General features: G+C 41.6%; 1 protein-coding gene across 3 annotated transcripts in view; it reads right to left on the reverse strand.

The window, feature by feature from the left end:
• The window catches only part of NFU1 (NFU1 iron-sulfur cluster scaffold), a 45,623-nt gene extending 22,335 nt beyond the window's left edge, over positions 1–23,288 (reverse strand). Inside the window, exons 1-5 of one of the 3 annotated variants that reach the window (XM_064364196.1) lie at positions 23,035–23,288; positions 21,971–22,035; positions 16,196–16,299; positions 7,290–7,425; positions 3,476–3,542 (exon numbers count right to left, since the gene is read on the reverse strand). In XM_064364196.1, coding sequence (XP_064220266.1) covers positions 3,476–3,542; positions 7,290–7,425; positions 16,196–16,289 — 297 coding nt within the window. In that variant the 5' untranslated portion in view covers positions 16,290–16,299; positions 21,971–22,035; positions 23,035–23,288. Of the gene's footprint in view, positions 1–3,475; positions 3,543–7,289; positions 7,426–12,497; positions 12,833–16,195; positions 16,300–21,273; positions 21,349–21,970; positions 22,036–23,034 lie in introns of those variants that run through there. The other 2 variants (XM_012433963.2, XM_012433964.3) reach the window with 2 other exon arrangements.
• Positions 23,289–25,492: the final 2,204 nt, after the last annotated feature.

Raw genomic sequence — 25,492 nt, forward strand, 5'->3', positions numbered from 1 at the left:
TCACTGCAGCCTAGACCTCTGAGGGTAAAGTGATCCTCCCACCTCAGCCTCCTGAGTAGCTGAGACTACAGGCATGTACCACCAAGCCTAGATAATCATTTTTATGTTTTTTGTTTTGTTTTGTTTTTTTATAAAGATGGTATCTCACTATGCTTCACAGGTTGATATCGAACTCCTGGTCTCAAGTGATCTTACTACCTCAGCCTCCCAAAGTGCTGGGATTTCAGGCGTGAGCCATAGCACTCAGCCTGTTCTAGTTTTTCAAAGGGAGGTTCTATAGGAGGAAAAAATATTAGATGCAGTCTATTTAGACTCTTAGGATCCTGTTAGCTAGAGTCTATACTTAAATACTATTAAAAATTGAGGCTGGGCATAGTGGCTCACAACTGTAATCCCAGCACTTTGGGAGGCCAAGGCAGGAGGATTGCTTGAGCCCAGGAGTTTCAGACCACGCTAGGCAAGACCCTATCTCAACAAAAAAATAAAAAATTCGCTGGATATGGTAATATCCTATAGTCCTGCCTACTAGGAGGCTGAAGAGAAGGACTGCTTGAACCCAGGAGGTTGAGGCTGCAGTACATCATGTTCATGTCACTGCAGTCCAGTATGGGCAAAAGAGGAAGATCCTGTCTCGAAAAAAAAAAAAAAAAAAAAGAATTGAGTCAACATAGATAAAAGAAACTATTTTAATTCATGGATTAAGAACTAATTTAGAGGCTGAGTGCAGTAGCTCACATTTGTAATCCCAGTATTTTGGAAGGCTGAGAAGGGTGGATCACTTGAGGTCAGGAGTTCAAGACAAGCCTGGCCAACATGGCAAAACCCTGTCTCTACTAAAAATACAAAAATTAGCTGGCTGTGGTGGCACATGCCTGTAATCCCAGCTACTCAGAAGGCTGAGGCAGGAGAATCACTTGAACCCAGGAGGCTGGTGTTGCAGTGAGCTGAGATGGCTCCACTGCCCTCCAGGCTGGACAGCAGAGTGAGACACCGTCTCAAAAAAAACAAAAAACAAAATACAAAACAAACGAAGAATGAATTTAGAGATAGTACGTAAAAGGTGAGATAAACAGGGACTGCTAAGGTTATAACAGTAAAGGAAAACTAGTGAAATATCTTAGTGATTGGGAAACAAAACTAGTTCCAGGTAATAAATTATTTGGAAAATAAATAAGAGTGCTACCTCAGATCTTCAGTAAATTAGCAGGCTTACTAAATAGGAAAATATTGGTAATAAAAAGAAAAACATTCTCAAGTTGCCTGAATGAGAAAAAAGGAAGCATATAAGCTGCAAATATACATATACATTTAGAAAAAGCAACACAAATGATGCATAAAGAAGTCTAATTACCAACTGGAAATCAGAAATAGAAACAGGTGATTGCTGAAGACATTCAGTAAAATGTGACAGTCTATGATGAGAAAGCTTACTGAAAGAAAACAAATCAAATCTAGTATTCCATCTATTAGATACCAACATGGGCCAGGCGTGGTGGCTCACCCCTGTAATCCCAAATTTTGAGAGGCCAAGCCAGGAGGATTGCATGAGCCCAGGAGTTTGAGACAAGCCTGGGCAACATAGAAAGACCCTGTCTCTATAAAAAAAAAAAAAGGAAAAAAGAAAAAAAAAAAATTAGCTGGGCATGGTGGCAAGCACCTGTAGTCCCAGCTACTTGGGAAGCTGAGACAGGAGGATCACTTGAGCCTGAGAGTTAGTGGTTGCAGTGACCCATGATCGAACCACTGCCTTCCAACCTGGGAAACAGAGCGAGATCCCATCTATATCTATGGATGGATGGATGGATGGATGGATGGATGGATACACACACACACACACACACACACATATCAACATATACCCTAACTTGGAATATTGTCTATTAGTTATGTCATTTTACTTAAGAAAAAACAGTAGAGCTAGAGCAATTTCAAATAGGGTAACTAAATAATGAAAGTAAGAGAGCTGATAGGTGCAGTGGCTCATGCCTGTAATCCCAGCAGTTTGGGAGGCCGAGACAGGTGGATCACCCGAGGTCAGGAGTTAGAGACCAGCCTGACCAACATGGCAAAACCCTGTCTCTACTAAAAAAAAAAAAAAGAAAGAGAGCTAAAAAATGACTTACTAAATCTAATCAAGAAAAACAGGAGGAGGCCAGTGGGAATGCCTGTGATCCCAGCACTCTGGGAGGCCGAGGTGGGTGGATCATGAGGTCAGGAGTTTAAAACCAGCTTGACCAACATGGTGAAACTCCGTCTCTACTAAAAATTACAAAAAAATTAGCTGGGCGTGGTGGCAGATGCCTGTAATCCCAGCTACTAAGGAAGCTGTGGCAGGAGAATTGCTTGAACCCAGGAGGTGGAGACTGCAGTGATCCAAGATTGCACCACTGCACTCCAGACTTCCAGCCTGGGTGGCAAATTGAGACTCTGTCTCAAAAAAAAGAAAAAAAGGGAAAAGGAAAAGGAAAAAAAAAAAACTCTTTATGATATAATCACATTTTTATTTATAAAAATTTTTATATAGCATAGGTTACATGTAAAAGAACTAAATAACTAAAAAATAAACATATAATTTCCCACTTATAAAATGAATAGCTATAAGAATTAGATAATATATGTAAAGCACTAGTGCCCTATCTGACACTGAATACATTAAATAAATGCTTGTCCTTTTTCCCCTTAAAAAACATGGAAGAAAGAAAACTGAAGAATTGGGGGCTGGGCACAGTGGTTCACACCTGTAATCCCAGCACTCTGGGAGGCCAAGGTGAGCAGATTGTTTGACCTCAGGAATTTGAGACCAGCCTGGGCAACATGGTGAAACCCCATCTCTACAAAAAATACAAAAATTAGCTGAACATGATGGTATGCACATATAGTCCCAGCTACTAGAGAGGCTAAGGTGGGAGGACTGCTTGAGCCCAGGAGGCTGAAGCTACAGTGAGCTGAGATCGTGCCACTGCACTCTGACCTGGGCGACAGACCGAGACTTTGTCTCTAAATAAATAAATAACTACAAGAGAATACTGGACTAGATTTAACATGTCACTAACCCAGTAAGTCCACTTTTAAGGACATAAAGAAATCAGACTAATGCTTTCAAATTGCTTAAGGGGAGTTTAATGAATACTTTTGATTTTCATACATTATCAGGCAAGTGACTTAAGTTCAGTGGATATATGTCAATTAACAGATTTAAAAAGATACACAGTTCAAATTTAAATAGTTCATGTCCCATTAATCTAGAGACATCAAAAATGAATAGCTGTTTCTAGCAGATACTGCCTTGACTGCTGAAAAACAGCGTATTTCGCTTGATTTTGTGACATTCAGGGGGCAAGTGAGTAAGACCCTGTCTCAAAAATTAAAAATAAAAATTAAAGAACAGAAAGAATGGAAATGTTGGAGAGAGGCACTGGACTCAGAAAAAAACAAAAATTATTTCAAGTCTTATTTTATATAATTCTATGTTTACCTTTGTGACAGTGATGAAATCTGGTCCAAAGAAGACACTTTTTACTCCTTCAATCCTAAATAACTGCCTGCAAATAAAGAAAAAATAAGAGATAATAAAATGTTTGAATATGGAAAAGTTTAAACATACACAAAAGTAGAGAAAAGTGAAAAACTCTCCACATATCCTTTGCAGCTTCAGCAGTTATCAACTCATGGCCAATTTTGTTTCATATTCCTACTCTATGATGTAGCAATCCCACTCCTAGGTATATACCCAAAAGAAATTAAAACACATGATCCACCAAGACTTGTACTTAAATCTTTATAGCAGCTTCATTTAAAATAGCCACAAAGAAAAGTGAAGCAACTGAATCTTCAGTATGTTCTCATCGGCAGAGCCTTCTTATGTAATGTAAACTGTGCCATGTTATTAAAAAATGTGAACTAAGGAAAAATAAAAAATAAATAAAATAGCCACACATACACAAAATATGGAAATGTCCACCACCTGGTGAATGAATAGACTGCTATATCCATACAATCAATCATTCATTCAACAAATAATTTGATACCAACTAAGTGCGAGGCACTGTACTAAGTACTAAACAGACTATTTTCTTTCTTTTTTTTTTTCTTTTGAGACGGAGTCTCCCTCTGTCAACCAGGCTGGAATGCAGTGGCATGGTCTCGGCTCACTGCAACCTCCGCCTCCTGGGTTCAAGCCATTCTCCTGCCTTGGCCTCCCAAGTAGCTGGGATTACAGATATATGCCACCATGCCCAGCTAATTTTATATTTTTAATAGAGATGGGGTTTCACCATGTTGGCCAGGCTGGTCTTGAATGCCTGACCTCAGGTGATCCACCCGCCTCGGCATCCCAAAATACTGGGATTATAGGTATAAGCTACCACGACCGGCCTTAATAGACTATTTCCAAAAGACTAATTTGAAAAGAGATTTTGCCAACCGAACATCTGACAGAAATAATCTTTAACTAATCTATAGCTGAAATGGGGCTTTTACTTTTATATTTTTTAATACAAAATATGAACTCATTCTTGATGTAAATGTTTCAAATAATAAAGTTTAAATGCCCCTTGACCACCCCTACCCAAATCCTGTTATTAGTTTTGTACATATTCTTCCAGATCTTTTTGTCAGTGCATTTGTTGTTCTGTGGTTTTTGTATTTATATACATAATATCTTATTGGACTCACTGTTCTGCAAATTGCTTTCTTCACTTGTATGTCTCAGATGTCCTTCTATGACAGTAAATACATCCCTCCACACAGCTTGGGCACATGTGCAAGTAACTTCTAGGGTAGGGTTTTTCAAACCCAGTAGTGAGTTGTGGAATCAAATATGCAGTGACAGGGTTTTATTTAATAAAATAAAACATAACAACAAAAAGAGATGAAGAAAGGAAATGCAAGAATCTATTACCCATTGTACGGGTGAAAAAACAAGTGAAAATTATCCCATCAAACATTTGTTATCTCACACATACACACACATAATGTAAAATATTTTTTACTGTGGCTTATATCAAAAAAGTATGAAAAACAGCCTGTAATTCCACCACTTTGGAGGGCGAGAAGGACAGATTACTTGAGCTCAGGAGTCTAAGACCACTAGCCTGGGCAACATGATGAGACTTAGTCTCTACAAAAAATAACAAATTTAGCCAGGTGAGGTGGCACATGCTTATAGTCCCAACTACTTGGGAGGCTGAGGCAGGAGAATAGCTTGAACCCAGGAGACGGGAGGTTGCAGGGAGCCAAGATCGTGCCATCATACTCCAGCCTGGGTGACAGGAGTATAACCTTACCTCAAAAAATAAATAAAAAGTAAAAAATAAAATATGAAAAATAAATACTCTAAGGTATATTATGAGAACGGATATGTTTAAGTAAAAAAAGTACTTATTAATTATAAATTTTAAAAACTATTCCAGAGCTTAGCAAATCCCTAGGTTCCTTAAATGAGACATATAAAATGGCTATATGTATAGAAGTAGTTACCTAAGCTCTGTTTTCTGAGTATTCCTGGCAATCAGATTGAGGCTTTAGTTCCCAAAAATTTCAACTGATGCTAAATGACTCTAATATTCCTTATTATTAACTTCTCTATCAGTTAAAAAGAGGTTAATTCCAACAATTTTATCATTTGTGCTTTATCATCTCTAACATACAGTAGTTCCCCCTTATCCTCAGGGATATGTTCCAAGGCCCCCAGTGGATCACTAAAACCATACACAGTATTGAACCCTGCAAGTACTGTTTTTTGCCTATACATATATACCGATGATAAAGTTTAATTTATAAATTAGGCACAAAAAGAGATTAACAACTGATAATAAAATAGAACAATTATAGCAATATGCCAGCTACTTGACTGCAAGAGATGGCTACTAAGTGACTAATGGTGCAGCGGAGGCAGGGCGGGAGGGAGGGAGGGATCAGCAGAGGGGAGGACACAGGCAGATGGATAGTGTATATGGCACGGATATACTGGAAAAGGGATAATTTATGCCTTGGGGAGGACAGCGAAAGATTTCACCATGCTACTCAGAAAGGCAGCACAATTTAAAACAGATGAATTGTTTATTTCTGAAATTTTCCATTTAATATTTTTAGACTATGGCTGATCTTGGGTAACTAAAACCAGGGAAAGTGAAACCACAGATAAGGGGGGAACTACTGGTTTAAACATGCCTTTATCTGGTAAATTTTAAAACTGTTTCCACTGACTTATTTTCATTCATAGTTCTGAATATTTTATAAATTATTCCATCTTGAAACATCTACAAATTCAACTACCCTTATGAATAAAATAAGCAAGTTCTCATTATTCTTAAAAATCAGATTTTTAAAGATCTGAAATGGAAATTTACCATATTTATCAATTTGATGAATATTTTTTCTTAAGTAAAAATATGTTTTTATTTATTCATGCGATAGATCTCTCAAATATAACACTTTTCAGGAGAAAGATTTTTTAATATCAACTCTCATTTTTCTTTTCTTTTTTGAGACAGGGTCTCACTCTGTTGCTCAGGCTGGAATGCAGTGGCACAATCATGGCATCACAGCTCATTGTTTCCTCAACCTCCTGGGCTTAAGTGATCTTCTCACCTCAGCCTCCTTAGTAGCTAGGACTACAGACACAAACCACCACACTCAGCTAATTTTTGTATTTTTTGTATACAGGGTTACACCATGTTGCCCAGGCTGGTCTCAAACTCCTGAGCTCAAGTGATCCCCTGCTCCTCAGCCTCCTCAACATTTTTGGGGTTTTTTGAGACAGGGTCTCACTCTGTTGCCCAGGCTGGAGCACAGTAGTACTATCATGGCTCACTGCAGCCTCAACCTCCCAGGCTCAAGTGATTCTCCCATCTCAGTCTCCTGAGTAGTTAAGACCAGAGGTGCACACCACCACACCCACTAAATTTGTGTGTGGGTATGTGTGTGTGGTAGAGATGGGTGTGTGTGTGTGTGTGTGTGTGTGTGTGTGGTAGAGATGGGTGTATGGGGTTGTGTGTGTGTGGTGTGTGTGGTAGAGATTGGGTCTCTCTATGTTGTGCAGGCCGGTCTCAAACTCCTGGACTCAAGCAATCCTCCCACTTTGGCCTCTCAAAGCGTTAGGATTACAGGCATGAGCTACTGCAACAGGCATTTTTTAAAAAATCTCTTATCTGAAAAGAAAAAAAAATTATTCTCTACACTTAAAAAAATCAGTACACATAGAAAGGCAGCAGTTAAATAAGGTTGTCTTAACCCCAAAGTCAGTTATTTACATTTCTTGGTAAAAGCAAATGAAAACAGTAATATACCTAGCCAGAGGGGAGCGAAATGCTGCAGCTGGGGTGGGAAAATCCATGGTCCTTGTCTCAAGAACTGGTTTTCCTGGTATAAACTTTAAGCTGTTGGGATTTGGGGTATCTTGTGTTTGAATAAACATGTATCTTACTAAAAAAGAAAAAGAAGAACACGTTATTCTAGAAAAAATAGTTAACAAGTTTATGGAGTATGAAGTGTTCATTTGCAGAGAACCAGAAGAAATAAGAAAAACTGGGGGAAAACCCAGGGCTTTATTGTCCTGACAAAGCATTTATAAAGATAACAAAGACATATATCATTATATTTAAGTGCATACAGTTGTCTATTAATACTCTGGGTTTTTTGTTGTTGTTTTAGACAAGGTCTTGCTCTGTTGCCCAGGCTGGAGTACAGTGGCACAATCACAGTTTACTACAACCTCAAATTCCTGGCTCAAACAATCCTCCTATTTAAGGTGAATAAACAGCTGGGACTTAGGGTGTGCACCATCACACCTGAAGTCCCAGCTTTTATTCAGCTTAAATCACGCCTAGTTAATTTTTGTGTTTGTTTGTTTGTGTTTTGTTTTTGTTTGTTTGTTTTGTAGAGACAGAGTCTCACTATGTTGCCCAGGCTGGTCTCAAATTCCTGGACTCAAATGATCCTCCCACCTCACACTTTCAAAGAGCTGAGATTAGAATGTGAGCACTGTGCCCAGCCAATACTCTGATTATTTAAATAGTTGTTGTGTTATGAAACAGATTCCAGAAATAGTCTACACTTAAGTCTTATATATATTCATAATTCAGGAGTCCTATATATATTCTATTTGGTGACTTCATACCAATGGCTATCATAATCATAGATCACTTATTGCTATGACATTAATACAGTAAAATGTTACATCCTCTTTCCAAAGTGCCATCATTGTTTTAAAGACAATAGTTAGCAGTTTATAATAATAGTAATAATAAATATTTATTGTGTGCTTATTATATGCCAAATACAGGACCAAATCCTTTTTTAAACAAAAATTTTTGTAGAGGTGGAGTCTCTCAATGTTGCTCAGGCTAGTCTCAAACTCCTGGCTGCACGTGATCCTCCCACCTTGGCCTCCCAAAGTAAAGTGTTGGGATTACAGGTGTAAGCCATCATATCCAGCTCTGGGGCTAAGTGCTTTATTTATTTTTAATTAGTTTTTTTTTTTTTTTTTTTTTTTTGAGACAGAGTTTCGTTCTTTGCCCAGACTGGAGTAAAGTTGCGCGATCTTGGCTCACTGCAACCTCTGCCTCCCAGGTTCAAGAGATTTTCCTGCCTCAGCCTCTCAAGTAGTATGGATTATAGGCATGCACTACCATATCTGGCTAATTTTTGTATTTTTAATAGAGATGAGGTTTCCCCATGTTGGCCCAGCTGATCTCCAACTCCTCACCCCAGGTGATCCACCCACCTCCGCCTCCCAAAGTGCTGGGATTACAGGTGTGAGCCACTATGCTTAGCCTAATTTTTCTTAACTGTATTTCACCATGTTGCCCAGGCTGGTCTCAAACTCCTGGCCTTGAATGATCTACCTCCTTCAGCCTCCCCAAGTGTTGGGATTATAGGCAGGAGCCATCGTGGCCTGGCCCAAGTGCTTTAAATGTATGTATACCTTTAACAACCCTATAAAGAAGAAACTCTTATTGCCATTTTACAAATGAAGACACTAAGGCTAAGAGATATTAAGTTGCCTAATGATACAGTAAGTAACATAACAAAACAACATAAGCATAAATCTATGCAATTTACTTCCTGGAATATTTAAAAGATACCTTTTTTTTTTTTTTTAATGAGACAAGGTCTCACACTGTTGCCCAAGCTAAAGTGCAGTGGCACAGTCTCAGCTTACTACAACCTCCGCCTTCTGGGTTCAAGCCATTCTCATGCCTCAGCCTCCCAATTGGCTGGAACTACAGGTGTGCACCACCACACCCAGCTAATTTTTGTATTTTTTGTAGAAGACTGGGTTTTGCAATGTTGGCCAGGCTGGTCTCAAACTCCTGGCCTCAAGTGATCCGCCTCCCTTGGTCTCCCAAAGTGCTGGGATTAAAGGCATGAGACACTGTGCCTGTCCTAAAAGATATCATTAAAGACTCTTTTCTTTTTTTAAGACAAGTCTTGCTCTGTTGCTCAGGCTGGAGTGCAGTGGCGTGATCACGGCTCACTGCAACGTGCACCTTCCGAGTTCAAGCAATTCTCCCATCTTAGCCTCCTGAGTAGCTGAGATTACAGGCACATGCCACCATAACCAGCTAATGTTTGTTTGTTTGTTTGTTTTTGACAGAGTCTTAGTCTGTCGCCAGGCTGGAGTGCAATGGTGCTATCTCAGCTCACTGCAACCTCCACCTCCCATGTTCAAGCGATTTTCCTGCTTTAGCCTCCCGAGTAGCTGGGACTACAGGCACGCGCCACCACGCCCAGCTATGTTTTGTATTTTTAGTAGAGACGGGGTTTCACCATGTTGGCCAGGCTGGTCTCAATCTCTTGACCTCAGGTGATCCACCCACCTTGGCCTCCCAAAGTGCTGGGATTACAGTCAGGAGCCACTGCACCTGGCCAACTCTTTTCTTACCTTTTTTTCTAGGACCATATTTAGATTGAGAATGAATTCACTAAAGCAATAAAGATATAACAGAATCTTTAATTTCCTATTTTGCTATTATGACAACAGCTTGCAGGACAAAAATACATCATTGGTGTTTTAATAGTTTTAAAACTATTAAACAGATCTGATTATTCATTATGGAAAATGAACCTTCTGGCCAGGGGCAGTGGCTCACGCCAGTAATCCCAGCACTTTGGGAGGCCAAGCAGGTGGATCAGCTGAGGTCAAGAGTTCGAGACCAGTCTGGCCAACATAGTGAAACCCCCTCTCTACTAAAAAAATAAAAAAATTAGCTGGAAGTGGTGGCACATGCCTGTAATCCCAGCTACTCAGGAGGCTGAGGCAGGAGTATTGCATGAACTTGGGAGGCGGAGGTTGCAGTGAGCAGAGATCTCATCATTGCACTCCAGCACATGGGCAACAGAGATTCTGTCTCAAAAACAAAAAAGAAAAGAAAAGAGAAAAGAAAAGGAATCTTCTGTCAGATGCATGGTGGATCACACCTGTAATCCCACCACTTTGAGAGGCTGAGGCTGGTGGATCACCTGAGATCAGGAGTTCAAAACCAGCCTGGCCAACATGATGAAACTCCGTCTCTACTAAAAATACAAAATTAACTGAGCATGGTGGCAGGTGTCTGTAATCCCAGCTACTTGGGAGGCTGAGGCAGAAGATCACTTGAACCTGGGAGGAGGAGGTTGTAGTTAACTGAGATCGCAGCATTGCACTCCAGCCTGGGCAAAAACATCGAAACTCTGTCTCAAAAAAAAAAAAAGAAGGCCAGGCATGGTAGCTCATGCCTGTAATTCCAGCACTTTGGGAGGCTGAGGTAGGTGGATCATTAGGTCAGGGGTTTGAGATCAGCCTGGCTAACATGGTGAAACCCTGTCTCTACTAAAAATACAAACATTAGCTGGGTGTGGTGGCGTGCGTCTGTAGTCCCAGCTACTCAGGCAGCTGAGGCAGGGGAATCACTTGAACCCAGGAGACAGAGGTTGCAGTGAGCCAAGAGTGTACCACTGCACTCCAGCCTGGGCAAACAAGTGAGATTCAGTTAAAAAAAAAAAAAAAAAAAACAAAGCAGTGGCTAACTCCATAATCCCAACACTTTGGGAGGCCAAGGCAGGCAGGGATCACCTGAGGTCAGACGTTCAAGACCAGACTGACCCACATGATAAAACCCCGTCTCTACTAAAAATACAAACATTAGTTGGGCATGGTGGCAGGCACCTGTAATCCCAGCTACTCAGGAGGCTAAGGCAGGAGAATCGCCCCAGATCACATCATTGCATTTCAGCCTGGGTGACCCAGAGCGAGACTCCATCTCAAAAAAAAGAAAATGAACCTTCTGAATAAGAAGAAATCCTCCATCTTACAGGAGTATATTTAAATAGATTGACAATAGGATATAATAGTTAAAATTTATTCAGTGCCTGGCCAGGCACAGTGGCTCATGCCTGTAATTCCAGCACTTTGGGAGGCTGAGGTGGGCAGATCACCTGAGGTCAGGAGTTCAAAATCAGCCTGGTCAACATGGTGAAACACCCTGTCTCCAGTAAAAATACAAAAATTAGCCAGGCATGGTAATATGCACCTGTAATCCCAGCTACCCAGGAGACTGAGACAGGAGAATTGCTTGAACCAAGGAGACAGAGTTTGCAGTGAGCTGAGATTGAGCTACCATGCACTCCAGCCTGAGCAACAGAGCGAGACTCCGTCTCAAAAAAAAAAAAAAAATTACTTAGTGCCTATCCTGTGCTGGGCAGGGTGTGAAGCACTTTACATGTATTAGATCATTTAATCCTTACATCCTCTCAACAAGATACTGTTTTTATCTTATTTTATAATAAGAAAACTAAAGGTCACTAAGCTACTAAGTGACAGAGCCAGGATTCAAAGCTGGACAATTTTCTAGGTGCTGACTCTTTTAGCCACTGTACATATTGCTAATCCTTATCTAACACTGCCAAGCGAAACAGGAAAACACATTTAAAATCAGTCTTTCTGTTCTAATTTTCATATTGCCTATTTTAGGAGAGAGAATATCAAAAAGCAACAGTTTTATTTTAAATTTGAAAGAGATTAAATTTGGCAAAACATATGGTTGGTACAAAAATGCTTTTCTTAGCCATTAGGGAAAAAGTTCTAATTTGACAACTAAGAGTCGTTTTTGCACTTTGCCATGCAATTCCAGCTAGCTGATATGAAACCATTTTGTGGATAAAGAAAAAAATTGAAAGTGAACTCTCATACATTTTGCTTAAGTCACTGTCCTAATCAGACACCAGGCAAATCCTAAAAAATGAAAAAATAACCTCAATGTCCAAGCGCTTCCTTTAAAATATGTGTACTTCCAGCAAGATATTCCTCTGAAAATCTGTGTTACAAGGGAATGATTTTTCAATGACACATTAAACAAAGGGCTGCCAACCCTTTCTGTAAATAATCTAACTCTGGTTCTGAACCAATCATTTATTGCAGCTTGTATTAATAATTTATTGCTAACCAAAATCTGCACACAGTACTCTACCAGTATTTGAAGAATTAAATCTGGCTTTGGCCGAGTACATCAACTCACATCTATAATCCCAGCACTCTGGTAGGCCAAGGCAGGAGGATTACTTGAGGTCAAAAGTTCGAGACCAGTCTGGGAAACAGAGATCCTGTCTCTACAAAAAAATACAAAAATTGGTCAGTTGCAGTGGCATGTGTCTATAATCCCAGCTATATGGGAGGATGAGGCAAGAGGACTACTGCTTGAGCCCAGGAAGTAGAGGATGCAGTGAGCCAAGACAAAAAAAAAAATCTGGCTTTATTCTACTCAATCAATTTGAGAAAAACTACACCTGCAGAAAGAAAAACTTTTAGAAATCCTTGAGGGTAAAAACTACAAATGTAAAAAAAGAAAAGAAAAAGTCAAGAGCATATACTCTATACTGTCTAAAGTAGAAAGTATGAAAATGAATGATATCACTACAGAACTTACTACTTTTGACAATAAATAAAGCTATTACTAAAAAGCTAATTTGAGGCTGGGCACGGTGGCTCATGCCTGTAATCCCAGCACTTTCGATGGCTGAACCAGGCAGGTTACTTGAGCTCTGAAGGTCGAGACCAGCCTAGGTAATGTAATAAAACCTCGTCTCTACAAAAAATACAAAAATTAGCTGGGTGTGGTGGTACACACCTGTAGTCCCAGCTACTGGGGAGGCTGAGGTGGGAGGATGGCTGGAGCCCGGGAGGCAGAGGTTACAGTGAGCCGAGATCACACCACTGCACTTCAGCCTGAGCAACATAGTGAGATCCTGCTTAAAATAAAAATACACCAAATTTGAATAGGTATTTAATAAAATCATTCCAATTATAGTCTCAATTGGGTTTAATTTGGTATTTCAAAAATGACTCCTAGAAACATGCTCATGAAAATGTCATGAGTTACAACAGGTTAGAATGATAAAAAATATTTCTTCCTTTATTTATTTATTTTTTTGGAGATAGCGTCTCACTCTGTTGCCCAGGCTGAAGTGCAGTGGCATGATTACAGCTCACTGCAGCCTCGACCTCCCAGGCTCAAGTGATTTTCCCATCTCAGCCTCCTGAGTAGCTGGGACTACAGGCACGCACCACCATGCCCAGGTAATTTTTAAATTTTTTTTGTAGAGACAGGGTTTCACCATGTTGCTGAGGCTGGTCTCAAATTTCTTGGGCTCAAGGGATCTGCCCGCCTCAGCCTCTCAAAGTGTTGGGATTACAGGCATAAGCCACCACACCCAGTCTATTTCTTCCTATTATGCTTGGTACTAATAGGTACCTAAGTAGGTAGATGTAAACTCCCCCAAAATATAGATTAGTGTGCTTAAAGTCAGTATCAATGACTAAAATTAATGGGTTTCCAATCTGAAAAGCCTTTATGACCACGTATTTCAGTCTTAGGAAGTTTAAAAGTCCAATAAGGGGCTGAGTTATTCAGTATTTACAATATTTACATCTAAACTCTTCTGTGATTCAAGGAGTCAGGCAAGCCTGCAGGAAAGTGTTCCTCTTCTGGCCCCTGGCTACAGAAAGGGTAAGGTCTACCCTGATTTAACTCATGCTCTTAACCAGAATCATCCACCTTCCAGAGTATGGCCACAGGAATGTGTTCAAGCTAGTGATGGAAAGGAGAGGCTGAATTTATATGCTTACAGCTCCATAACACATATAGATATACATTTACATACATACACATATGTAGACACACACACCCTCTCCCCTTAAGCTTCCTTAACTCTACATTATAGTCATCACACTTCAAATTATTTTCAAATCGTTTCCTTGTATCCATTTCCCATATTAAAGAAAATCAAGGTATATACCTTGTTAGCAATCAAGATTATTAACAAAACCATAGTAATCAATTTTGACAAAAAAGTTTTTCTTTCTCTTTTTTGAATGTACTTTTTTACCACATCAAAATCCTGTGTTCTAAGGTCTGGATAAATGCCAGAAATTTACTAATTTTAGGGGTATTCTTAAAAAAAAAAAAAAAGAAAAGAAAGCAGTAGCTTGAAATACACAGAATTACTTGAAACACAATCCCCATTTGAAACTTCTTTTTCAGACAAGGTTCCACTTGCCACCCAGGCTGGAGCACAGTGGCATGATCACAGCTCACTGCAAGCTTGAATTCCTGGCCTACAGTGATAATCCCACCTCAGCCTCCCAAGCAGCTGGGACACCACCATGCCCTGCTATTTTTTTGTATTTTTTGTAGAGACAGGGTTTCACTGTGTTGCCTAGGCTGGTCTCAAACTCCCGGGCTCAAGCAATCCATCTGCCTCAGCCTCCCAAAGCAGTGGGATTACAGGCATGAGCCACCATACCCAGTCAGATTTTAACTTCTTTCTACAATATTTTTATTACCGTTTATTGAGCAACTCTTGTGTTGCAGGGGATGTGTTACACATGATACTGAGATTTCATAGATCTATTGTAAATGTCCTTGCAAATAAATTTTCTACTTAGAAGCCTATAAGAAAAATACAGCTTTTTTCTCAATATTCTTTCTAAAGGCTTCTAAATAGAAATTGTACAAATTCTCAACACCAAAAGCATTGGCAACAAAAGCCAAAATAGACAAATGGGACCTAATCAAACTCCACAACTTCTGCAAGGTAAAAGAAACAGTCATTAGAGTGAATCGGCAACCAACAGAATAGGAAAAAATTTGTGCAGTTTACTCATCTGACAAAGGGCTGATATCCAGAATTTACAAAGAACTAAAAGAGATTTACAAGAAAAAAACAAACAAGCTCATTCAAAAGTGGGTGAAGGATATGAACAGATACTTTACAAAAGAAGACATACATGAGGCCAACAAACATATGAAAAAATGCTCATCATCACTGGTCATTAGAGAAATGCAAATCAAAACTACATTGAGATACCATCTCACGCCAGTTAGAATGGCGATCATTAAAAAACCTGGAGACAACAGATGCTGGAGAGGATGTGGAGAAACAGGAACACTTTTACACTGTTGGTGGGAGTGTAAATTAGTTCAACCATTGTGGAAGACAGTGTGGCGATTCCTCAGGGACCTAGAAATAGAAATTCCGTTTGACCCAGCAATCCCATTACTGGGTATATATCCAAAGGATTATAAATCGTTCTACTATAAGGACACGTGCACACAAATGTTCACTGCAGCACAGTTTACAATAGCAAAGACCTGGAACCAACCCAAATGCCCATTGATGATAGACTGGACAGGGAAAATGTGGCACATATACACCATGGAATATTATGCAGCCATCAAAAACAATGAGTTCGCATCCTTTGTAGGGACATGGATGAACCTGGAAACCATCATTCTCAGCAAACTGACACAAGAACAGAAAATCAAACACCGCATGTTCTCACTCATAGGCGAGTGTTGAACAATGAGAACACATGGACACAGGGAGGGGAGCACTACACACTGGGGTCTGTCAGGGGGAAATAGGGGAGGGACAGCGGGGGGTGGAGAGTTGGGGAGAGATAGCATGGGGAGAAATGCCAGATATAGGTGAAGGGGAGGAAGGCAGCAAATCACACTGCCACGTATGCACCTATGCAACAATCTTGCATGTTCTTCACATGTACTCCAAAACCTAAAATGCAATTAAAAAAAATAAATAAGGTTGTAAAAAAAAAAAAAGAAAATGTACAAATTCTCATCCTTTATGATCCACAAAATCCTAGCACAGTTCCATTAGTTTATGAAACATAATTGCTATAAAAGAGGTGAAATTTTACCTGGGTTACAAAAGGCTGCAGGTAGTGGGAAAAATGGTCTTTGTACAAATTGATGCAGAGGCTGTTTCTTAATGGTGTGTGGATTCTTCAACATATGACAGAACCTACATTTAAAAACACATAATGAATGACATTTTAAGAGCTCTAATCTTTTAAAGTCAGTTTCTACTTCTCATGATAAAAAAGACCTATGTAAAATTTAAACATAACCAGCAATAGAAATAATTAGAGAGCTGACTTTTCATTTTTTTTTTTTTTTTTTTTTTTTTTTTGAGACGGAGTTTCGCTCTTGTTACTCAGGCTGGAGTGCAATGGCACAATCTCGGCTCACTGCAACCTCCGCCTCCTGGGTTCAGGCAATTCTCCTGCCTCAGCCTCCTGAGTAACTGGGATTACAGGCACGCGCCACCATGCCCAGCTAATTTTTTGTATTTTTAGTAGAGACGGGGTTTCACTATGTTGACCAGGATGGTCTAGATCTCTTGACCTCGTGATCCACCCGCCTCGGCCTCCCAAAGTACTGGGATTACAGGCGTGAGCCACCGCGCCCGGCGACTTTTCATTTTTAATCTACGTTATTTCCACTTGCTTAGGCAAGCAATATCTACAAACAATTCAAAATCAGGTAGAGCTCAAATGGAAATTCCTACCCTTGATAACTGGTTATGCATAGAATAATATCGCATTCCAGGTATAAGAAACAGAATTGTATCTACATTAGTAACTTATAACCTGTAGTCCTAGACTCTTAGTTATGCACAAAGGAAGCAAATAACTATAAGCTTTTCTTTTTTCTTTTTTTTAAAAATTTAGAACTAGGGGCTGGGCACGGGGGCTCATGCCTGTAATCCCAGCACTTTGGTAGGCTGAGGTAGGCCGATCATGAGGTCAGGAGTTTGAGACCAGCCTGGCCAAAATGGTGAAATCCCTTCTCTACTAAAGATACTAAAAAAATTAGCCAAGCATGGTGGGGTGAGCCTGTAATCCCAGTTACTCGGGAGGCTGAGATAGGAGAATCGCTTGAACCCAGGAAGCAGCGGTTACAGTGAGCCTACATCACACCACTGCACTCCAGTCTGGGTCACAAGGTGAGACTCTGTAAAAAAAAAAAAAAAAAAAATTAGAACTAGGCAATAGAGTTAGATGGTTCAAAATTGATAAGGGAAAAAAGCATATATAGTGAAAGTCTCCCTCCTTTCCTGTCGCTTACCATGTTTCCCTCTCTCATAACCCATATTACCTGTTTTGAAAAGTATTTCAATAATTCACAAAGTCTAATAGAAAGTATACTATTGGGCTGGGCACGGTGGCTCATGCCTGTAATCCTAACACTTTGGAAGGCCAAGGCAGGTGGATCACCTGAGGTCAGGAGTTCTAGACGAATTTGGCCAACATGGTGAAACCATCTCTACAAAAAATACAAAAAATAGCCAGGCTTGGTGGTGGGTACCTGTAATGCCAGCTACTTGGGAGGCTGAGGCAGGAGAATCGCTTCAACCCGGGAGGCTCAGATTGTGGTGAGCCGAGATTGCACCATTGCATTCCAGCCTGGGCAACAGAGTGAGACAACAAAGAAAGAGAAAGAGAGAGAGAGAGAAAGAGAGAGAGAAAGGAAGAAAGAAAGAAAAAGGAAAGAAACAAAGAAAAAAGGAAGGAAGGAGAGAGAGAGAAAGAAAAGAAAGAGAAAAGAAAAGAAGGGAGGGAGGGAAAGGAAGGGAAGGGAGAGAGGGAGGGAGGAAAAGAGGAAGGGAAGGAGGGAGGAAGGGAGGGAAGGAGGAAGGGAGGGAAGGAGGGAGGGAGGGAGGAAGGAAGGAAGGAAGGAGGGAAGGAGGGAAGGAAGAAAGAGAGAAATACTATTGTCCTTTTTTTTTTTTTGAGACAGGGTCTTGCTCTGTTGCCCGGGCTGGAGTGTGGTGACGCGATCCCAGCTTACTGCAACCTCTACCTGAGTTCAAGTGATTCTCTTGCCTCAGCCTTCCTAGTAGGTGGGATTATAGGTGTATACCATCACACCTGGTTATTTTTTGTAGTTTTAGTAGAGATAGGGTTTCACCATGTTGGCCAGGCTGATCTTGAGCTCCTGACCTCAAGTGATCCACCCACCTCCGCATCCCAAAATGCTGAGATTACGCAGCCAACAATCTTGATAATGCTTTTCCTGTTTTATTTTGAGACAGGGTCTTGTTCTGTCACCCATGCTGGAGTGTGGTGGCATGATCAGGGCTCAATGCAGCCTTGATGTCCCAGGCTCAAATGATTCTCCCACCTCAGCCTCCCAAGTAGGTAAGACTACAGGCATGCACCACCATGCCCAGCTGGTTTTTTTTTTAACTTTTTGTAGATATGGGTTCTCACTATGTTGCTCAGGCTGATCTCCAGCTCCTGGGCTCAAGCAATCCTCCCACTTTGGCCTCCCAAAGTGCTGGGATTCTAGGCGTGAGCCACCATGCCCTGCTTTTTATATGCTTTTTGGATGGAAACATATTAACCCAGTGTAGTAACTTTACTTCACTCTTACAGAGAAAACTTAATTGGCTATTTTTTGAAAACAAAGGAAGAAAAGCAAATATTACTAGAAAAAGAAGAGGAGACTTTAATAGTGAAAATTCTTAGAATCCTAATGCAATTTACTTTAAAATCCAGTTTACTTGAAAATATCATCGCTATCCATTACGATTGCCACTTCCTAGGAGCCATGGAAAAATTTTAAGCACAGGAGTCATTTATAATTGCCAATAGGTTCATTTTGTCCACTGTCCCGATACTGCTAATTCATCAGGACAAGGGAACTGCAATGAAGAGTTTAATTCACACGGAGCCAGCTGAAAGGGAGACTGGAGTTTTAGTACTAAAATAGTCTCTCTGAATCTGAGGCTAGGGGTTTTCAAGGATAGATTGACAGGCCAGGGAATGGGTGCTGCTGATTGGTTGAGGATGCAATCACAGGGGTGTGGAAAATGGTCCTCCTGAGTGCTTAGTCTGTTTGTGGGTGGACCAGTCAGAAATGCAAAAACCTGAAAAGGCTAATCTTGGGTTCTACAAGAGTGATGTTGTCTGCAGGAGTAATTGGGGAAGTTGCAACTCTTATGACCTCCAGAATAATGGCAGGCAATCATTTACATCTATACCTTAGTAGAATTCAGGCTCCTCTCAACCTCCAAACCTGGTGGTATTTCATTAGCTTTATAAAGGTGGTTTAATTTTGGGGAAGGGCTACTATCATTTGAACTATCCATGTCTCCCAAAGTTAGCTTGGCCAAGCCCAGGAATGGGCAGTCCAGAGGTTAAAGACAACATGGTGGTTGGTTACAACAGTCTTTCACTGTCACAATTTTCTGTTAAAATGCTTTTGCAAAGGCAAAAATTGTGATCATACACAAGATCACTTTAAAAAAAAGATTTATCTCATTAGTTTCTGCTTAAAATAGGCAAGAAGCAACAGATAGTGGCTGTCACATTTTTCTCTCTCACAAAACTGGAATTCTGCTTGTGGAAAAGAATGAGTGGGCACAAATTAAGTATTAACAGAATACAGATTAACTGTTTCCTACCTTCGGTAATCCTTATATGCCATTGCTAAGCAAGACGACTTTACTGGGATACTGTGGGACTGTAACTCATATAGTTTCTTAGATGCTATTGGAGAGATGAAAGGATTGGCACTGAGGATTCGAGAGAACAATGGAGTCAACACTGAATGAGAATCAAATAATCTGTGAAGTCCTGACTGCCATTCCCCACACTAGCTCCAAACAGTATTCATCCTGGTAAGAGCTGTCACCACTTTAAATTATATGAATCTATTACAGCACTTACGACTTTGTCATTATTTGTTAATATATCTTTCTTGCTAGACTGCATACTCAAGGGGAGAAACTGTCTTCATTTCTAGCTGCTAGCACAATGGCCTCAGTTCTTCATCTCACAATAAAATTAATTTCACAGCTACCTCATAAAGAATTCAAAAATCCATGTAAAGTGCTTAAACCAGTACCAGGCCATGCAGTAAGTGCTCAATAAATGGCAGCTGCTACCACTATTATGTAATTGGTGCCCAATAATTACTAATTAAATGAGTGAAGTCCAAGGTTTGGGGTAAAAATACCTTTTTCTATAGCTCACTACCTGAATCTGCGGATGCACTGGAATTTGGAAGAATAATATTCTTGTCCCTTCAGCCCAGGGAAAAGGCAGCAGAATGAATAAAGAAAAGCACATTCCGACATATGAGTTTAAAGTCTTGTTTTTAAGTAAGAGTGGATTACATTATTCAAGGACGACATCTACTCAAACACAGTAGGTAACTAACAAAAAATCCTTCTACTAACTTAAATCTTTTTAGGATATGCATTTAAACCTCAAGACATTATTAACACTAAAATGTCCGATACTCGAGGGCAAATTCTCTGTAGGCCTTTTTTTCAGAAGTAAAATTAAGGTACACCTACATAAATGTCCTCTTAGCAATGTTCAGAGAAGTCTTTGAAAGGTGAAACTCAAAGGTATGGCTCAGAGAAGGAAGAAAAACAAGAGAACGGAGTGGACTTAATGGTGGTGGGTGCAGGGAATCTAGGGGTCTGGATTTTCTTCGGAGTTCCATCACTTAGAAACTGTGTGACCGTGGACACGTCACCTCCTCTTTCAGGGCCTTATTGGGAAAATGAAGAAACGAGACAAGGTATTTTCTTCCCTTCTGCGTGACAGTTTGATTCTGTATTTAAAAGAGGACATGCACCTGGCAAAGGGCCTGGGGGCAGAGAGGCACATGATTTAAAAACAGCTCCTCCGTTCTGGCTCTATAGCCAGGCTCTACGAGCTTCCATAGCGCAGAGACTCAAGTACCGGGTCTCTGAGCCTGACACAAAGCTCCACAGAGTCCGCCCGGATTAGGCCACAGAAGCTCCGAGCTCCTGTACCTACAGCCACACACCTCAGGGCTCTCCCCGAACTGCGGCGGACCCGCCGGCTCCATCAGATGCACTACCCCCCCGCCTCAAGAGAGGGTCTGCAAGGCGGCGACCGCTCCGCTGGCTAAGCCCAGCAGCACCCCTATTCGGAGCTCCAGGCTCGTCACCTACCGCCTGCGCAGCCCCGCGGCAACAGCCGCAGCTCCCCAGCCCCGCCTGGCAGCCGCCGCCATCTTAGTCCGGAGTGCCCAGGGGTCTCCCCGACAGAACTATTAAAGATCTGCGCAGGCGCAGGCTGGCCGGGAGCTGGGCGGCCACTCGGAAGAGCGCACCCCATCGGCTGCGGGTGGCGCTGCTGCGGATAAGTGCGGTGGCCTGCGCTCGGAGGTTTGCGGCCTACTGCGTCAGCCTGACCGAGAGAGGCGCGGGGACGGGGGAAAATCTTTGCTGTTTGCGCAGGCGCTCTGGTTAATTCTCGTAGCACCCTGAACGCAGGCTGTTTCCGTACTTTGCTTTCCCTGCTAGCTGGGTTTTTAGCTGGTGCTGGTCCTACGGTTTCGAATGCTGTTCCCCGTCCCTAAACCTGACCCATTTCCCCCCGTAGGACCCTACTCAGTCTCCGGGCCCAGCTCAGTGACTGCCCCTAAAGACTCCCCGGAGCATCCCCTCTCAAAGGTTCTAGCGTTTCTCTTCCCCATGGGTCTGATGTAGACGTGTTTCTAACCCTTCCTCATAGGCTGTGCTTGTCGCCAGTCACTCGGTCATCTTGGACCAACCCGTACAGAGGACGTACTGGTACAGTGCTGCGCTTTTCTGGATTAACGTGGGCGTTGACTAGTTTCCAGAGCAGAGTTCCAAAGCCCATTACCTATTCTTCCAGAACCTTTCTGGGAAATTCAGTTTTCTCTAGGACAACGGTTCTCAAAGTGCGGACTAGAGGCCAAAAACTGCAGGAGAACACGGTAGTAATGCACGTTAGAACGTGTTAGAAATCCTGGGCCCCACTTTAGACTTAGCAGAATCTGTATAGGTGGGGACTAGAAATCTTTTTGTATGTTACTTGGTTTTTTGTTTGTTTTTTCTAGAGACAGGATCTATCTGTTGCCCAGGCTGGAGAGCGGGAGTGCAATCATAGCTCACCAAAACCAACTCCTGGGCTCAAGTGATTCATCCTCCAGCTTCAGCTTCCCAAAGCGCTGGGATTACAAGTGTGAGCCACCGTGCCTGGCTATTTTTATTATTAGTAGTAGCAGTAGTAGTAGTGGTAGTAGTAGTATTTTTATAGAGAAGAGGTCTCCCTATGTTGCCTGGGCTGTCCTTGAACTCTGCTGTCCTCAAGTGATCCCTCTCACCTAGGCCTCCAAAAGCTCTTAGGCTACCTCGCCCTGCCTAGTAATGTTTTTATTTTATTTTTAGAAATGGGGTTTCACTTTGTTGGTCAGGGTGGTTTCGAACTCCTGATCTCAGGTGATCCACTCACCTCGGCCTCCCAAAGTGCTGGGATTACAGGCGTGAGCCACTACGCCCGGCCTTGCCTAGTAATGTTTTAACAAACTCTTCCAGGGATTCTGATCCCTGCTGAATTTGAGAACCACAGTTCTGGAAGACAGAGGACTGGTTTCTAGAATGGAAACAGCACACCTGTTGTTGAACAGGTTGAGACCACACCCAAGACAACCCTAGTCATTTCTATGGCCCAGAGACACATCTAAGAGGGTGGGTGGGGTTTCAGGCCTGCAGCTCGCCTGGAGCCTCCCCGCTGAGTGGGCTGTGCCTCTTTTTGGTTTGCTTCCCAATGCTGTGTACTTGTTTTTAACCACCAGTGGTCTTTCTCTGTCCCCACCCCCACCCCACCATTCTAGACCTCAAGGTTGAGGCAGTCCAAGACTCTCTTGTTGACCCTGAATCAAGAATAAAATGTGGCTCTTCCACCTGGGAACAGTTGTTCTCTGTCTTCAATTGTTTTCTCTCTTGTAGATTCCTTATCATAAGAAAAATGCTCCCAGACCCAAATCCTCTTCCACTCTCGTTTCTTCCCTTCAGAGCCAAGTGGCTTTAAAAAGTTGTCTACACTCTTAGTCTCTAGCTTTTCACTTCCCACTCCTCAAGCCACTGAAAGGAGACTTCTGTGTCCCATCATTCCCCGGGCCTGCTCTAGTCAAACCACCCACAGCCTCTGTGCTGCTAATCTCAAGGACAGTTTTCCATCCTTTCTTGACCTCCACAACATCAGAGGCTGAGGAGCTCTCCCTCCCTTTTATAATCTTATTTCTTGGCTTTCCAAGAACCACAGATTTTCCCTATTTTCCCTGCTACTTTTTTGGTTAGTCCTCCCCAGATTCCCTTGCAGGGTTTCATCCATGTTAGTGCTTTTTGGGCCCCCATTCCAGGCCCTCTTCTCTTCCCTTTCTTTTGTGATTGACAGATTTCACCAATTAGCATTTCTGTCAGCCACCAGAATATGTTTCTCTCTCTTGCAAAATCTGGGTTAACAAAACATTAATTTTTGCCAATTATTGATCACTTAAATGAAAACAACGCAGATTAGAAACAGTGTGTATAGGGTGATCTCATTTATATAAAATTGTATGTCTGTGTGTGCTTGTATATGTGTGCACAAGAGGTGTCTAAAAGCAGATTGTCAGCTTTCTCTCCCACAATCCCATCCTTAGTTCCTTAAATATGATAAATTATTTCTCCCTTAGGGCCTTTGCATAAGTTCTTCCCCCTACAGAGAATGCCTTTCCCCTCCTCTTTTCTTAACTCCCTTGTACTGAGTCCCCCAGGTCTGGGCCTAAATATCCCTTCCTTAGCGCCCCCTGTTACCTCCATCTAAATTGTCTCCTCTGTTAGCCTCTCTCAAAACACCCTGTCCTTTTCTTTCATAGCACATTCTCACAACTTGAAATGATGAATTTGGATTCTGATTAATGATCCTTTCACCTGCTATACTCTAAGCTTGATGAAGGACATGTCAGTCTCTCTTGCTTTTCTTTCATTTTGAGTTGAGGGCCTCACTCTGTCACCCAGGCTGAAGTGCAGTGGTGCAATCATAGCTGACTGCAGCCTCGAATTCCTGGGCTGAAGCGATGCTTCTGCCTCAGACTCCTGAGGGACATATCAGCCTCCTTACTTTTGTATCCTTAGCACCTAGTAAGTGCCTGGCACACAGTAGGTGCTCAAAAAGAATTTGTTGAGTGAATGAATGGATTCATCTCAACCCTTTGTCAAATTCAGTACACTTTTTCACCCTGTGTGATGGTTGTATATACAGCAGAAAGGGAAAGTCAGGAAGGAAAGGGTGGCCCTCTCCAGTTCACCCCTCACCTGGTGCTGTGCCAAGCCAGGATGCTGCATTTTATGGAGAAGACTGTATCCAGTGGCATGTGAAACTAGGGACAGCAGCCAGGAGCAGAGGTGACACAGCTTTTCCTTCTTCCTACATATACTAGAGAGTGGGCAACTTTTTAGGAAAAAGAACAAATACAACTTAAGATATCTATAGCTCTATAACCCCCATAACACATGCATACACATACACACATGCACCATTATACATACATTCATAACTGATAGACAACTGATGTTTTCTCTAATATCTTAGCAAAGATGTTTTATTGGTTGACTAAGAAGATTCCCAGACCATGTGCCAAAGACCAAAAGGTCATTTACTCATATATCTGTTCATTGATTCAATAACTATTCATCAAGTGGGTTCTCGGTGCTGGGCACTGTTGAGGATTTGTGGCAGACAATGCGAGGTACCTTGCAATATCTATTTCTCCCTTCTTCCTTACCTGTGAACACTGATTTTGTTCAAATAGCAATGAGTCCAATTTAAGAAACCTATTTCTCAGCCTCCCTTGCACCTAGTGGGTATAAACTGTAAGATTGCTTGAGCTAGGGAGGTCAAGACTGCACTAAGCCATGATTATGCTGCTGCACTCCAGCCTGGATGACAGGGCAAGACCCTGTCTCAAATACATAAATAAAAAGGCCTGTGCTGTGGTTCACACCTATAATCCTAGCACTTTGGGAGGCTGAGGTGGGTTGATTGCTTGAGCCCGGGAGTTTGAAACTAGCCTGGGCAATATAGTGAGACCACATTTCTATAAAAAATATTAAAAAAGAAAAAGTATCAGGCCCAGAGAGGCATTTAAAATGTCACAGCAGTAATATTCCCCCCTGAGCTAAAGAATAACGTCTTGAAGTCACCTGCTATGTATGCACTAGACTAATGTCAAGCTGTGATATGCCACACATCCTATAGTTCAACGTGCATAGCCAGTCACTAACAACATTATTTCTGTAAACCAGTGAGAACACCTGCTGAGCGTAGTGGCTCACACTTACAATCCCAACACTTTGGGAGGCCGAGGCAGGCAAATCG

Source organism: Aotus nancymaae, unplaced genomic scaffold (assembly GCF_030222135.1).
Source record: "Aotus nancymaae isolate 86718 unplaced genomic scaffold, 86718_ANA_hifiasm-v0.15.2.pri h1tg000057l, whole genome shotgun sequence".
NCBI classification, from domain to species: Eukaryota; Metazoa; Chordata; class Mammalia; order Primates; family Aotidae; genus Aotus; species Aotus nancymaae.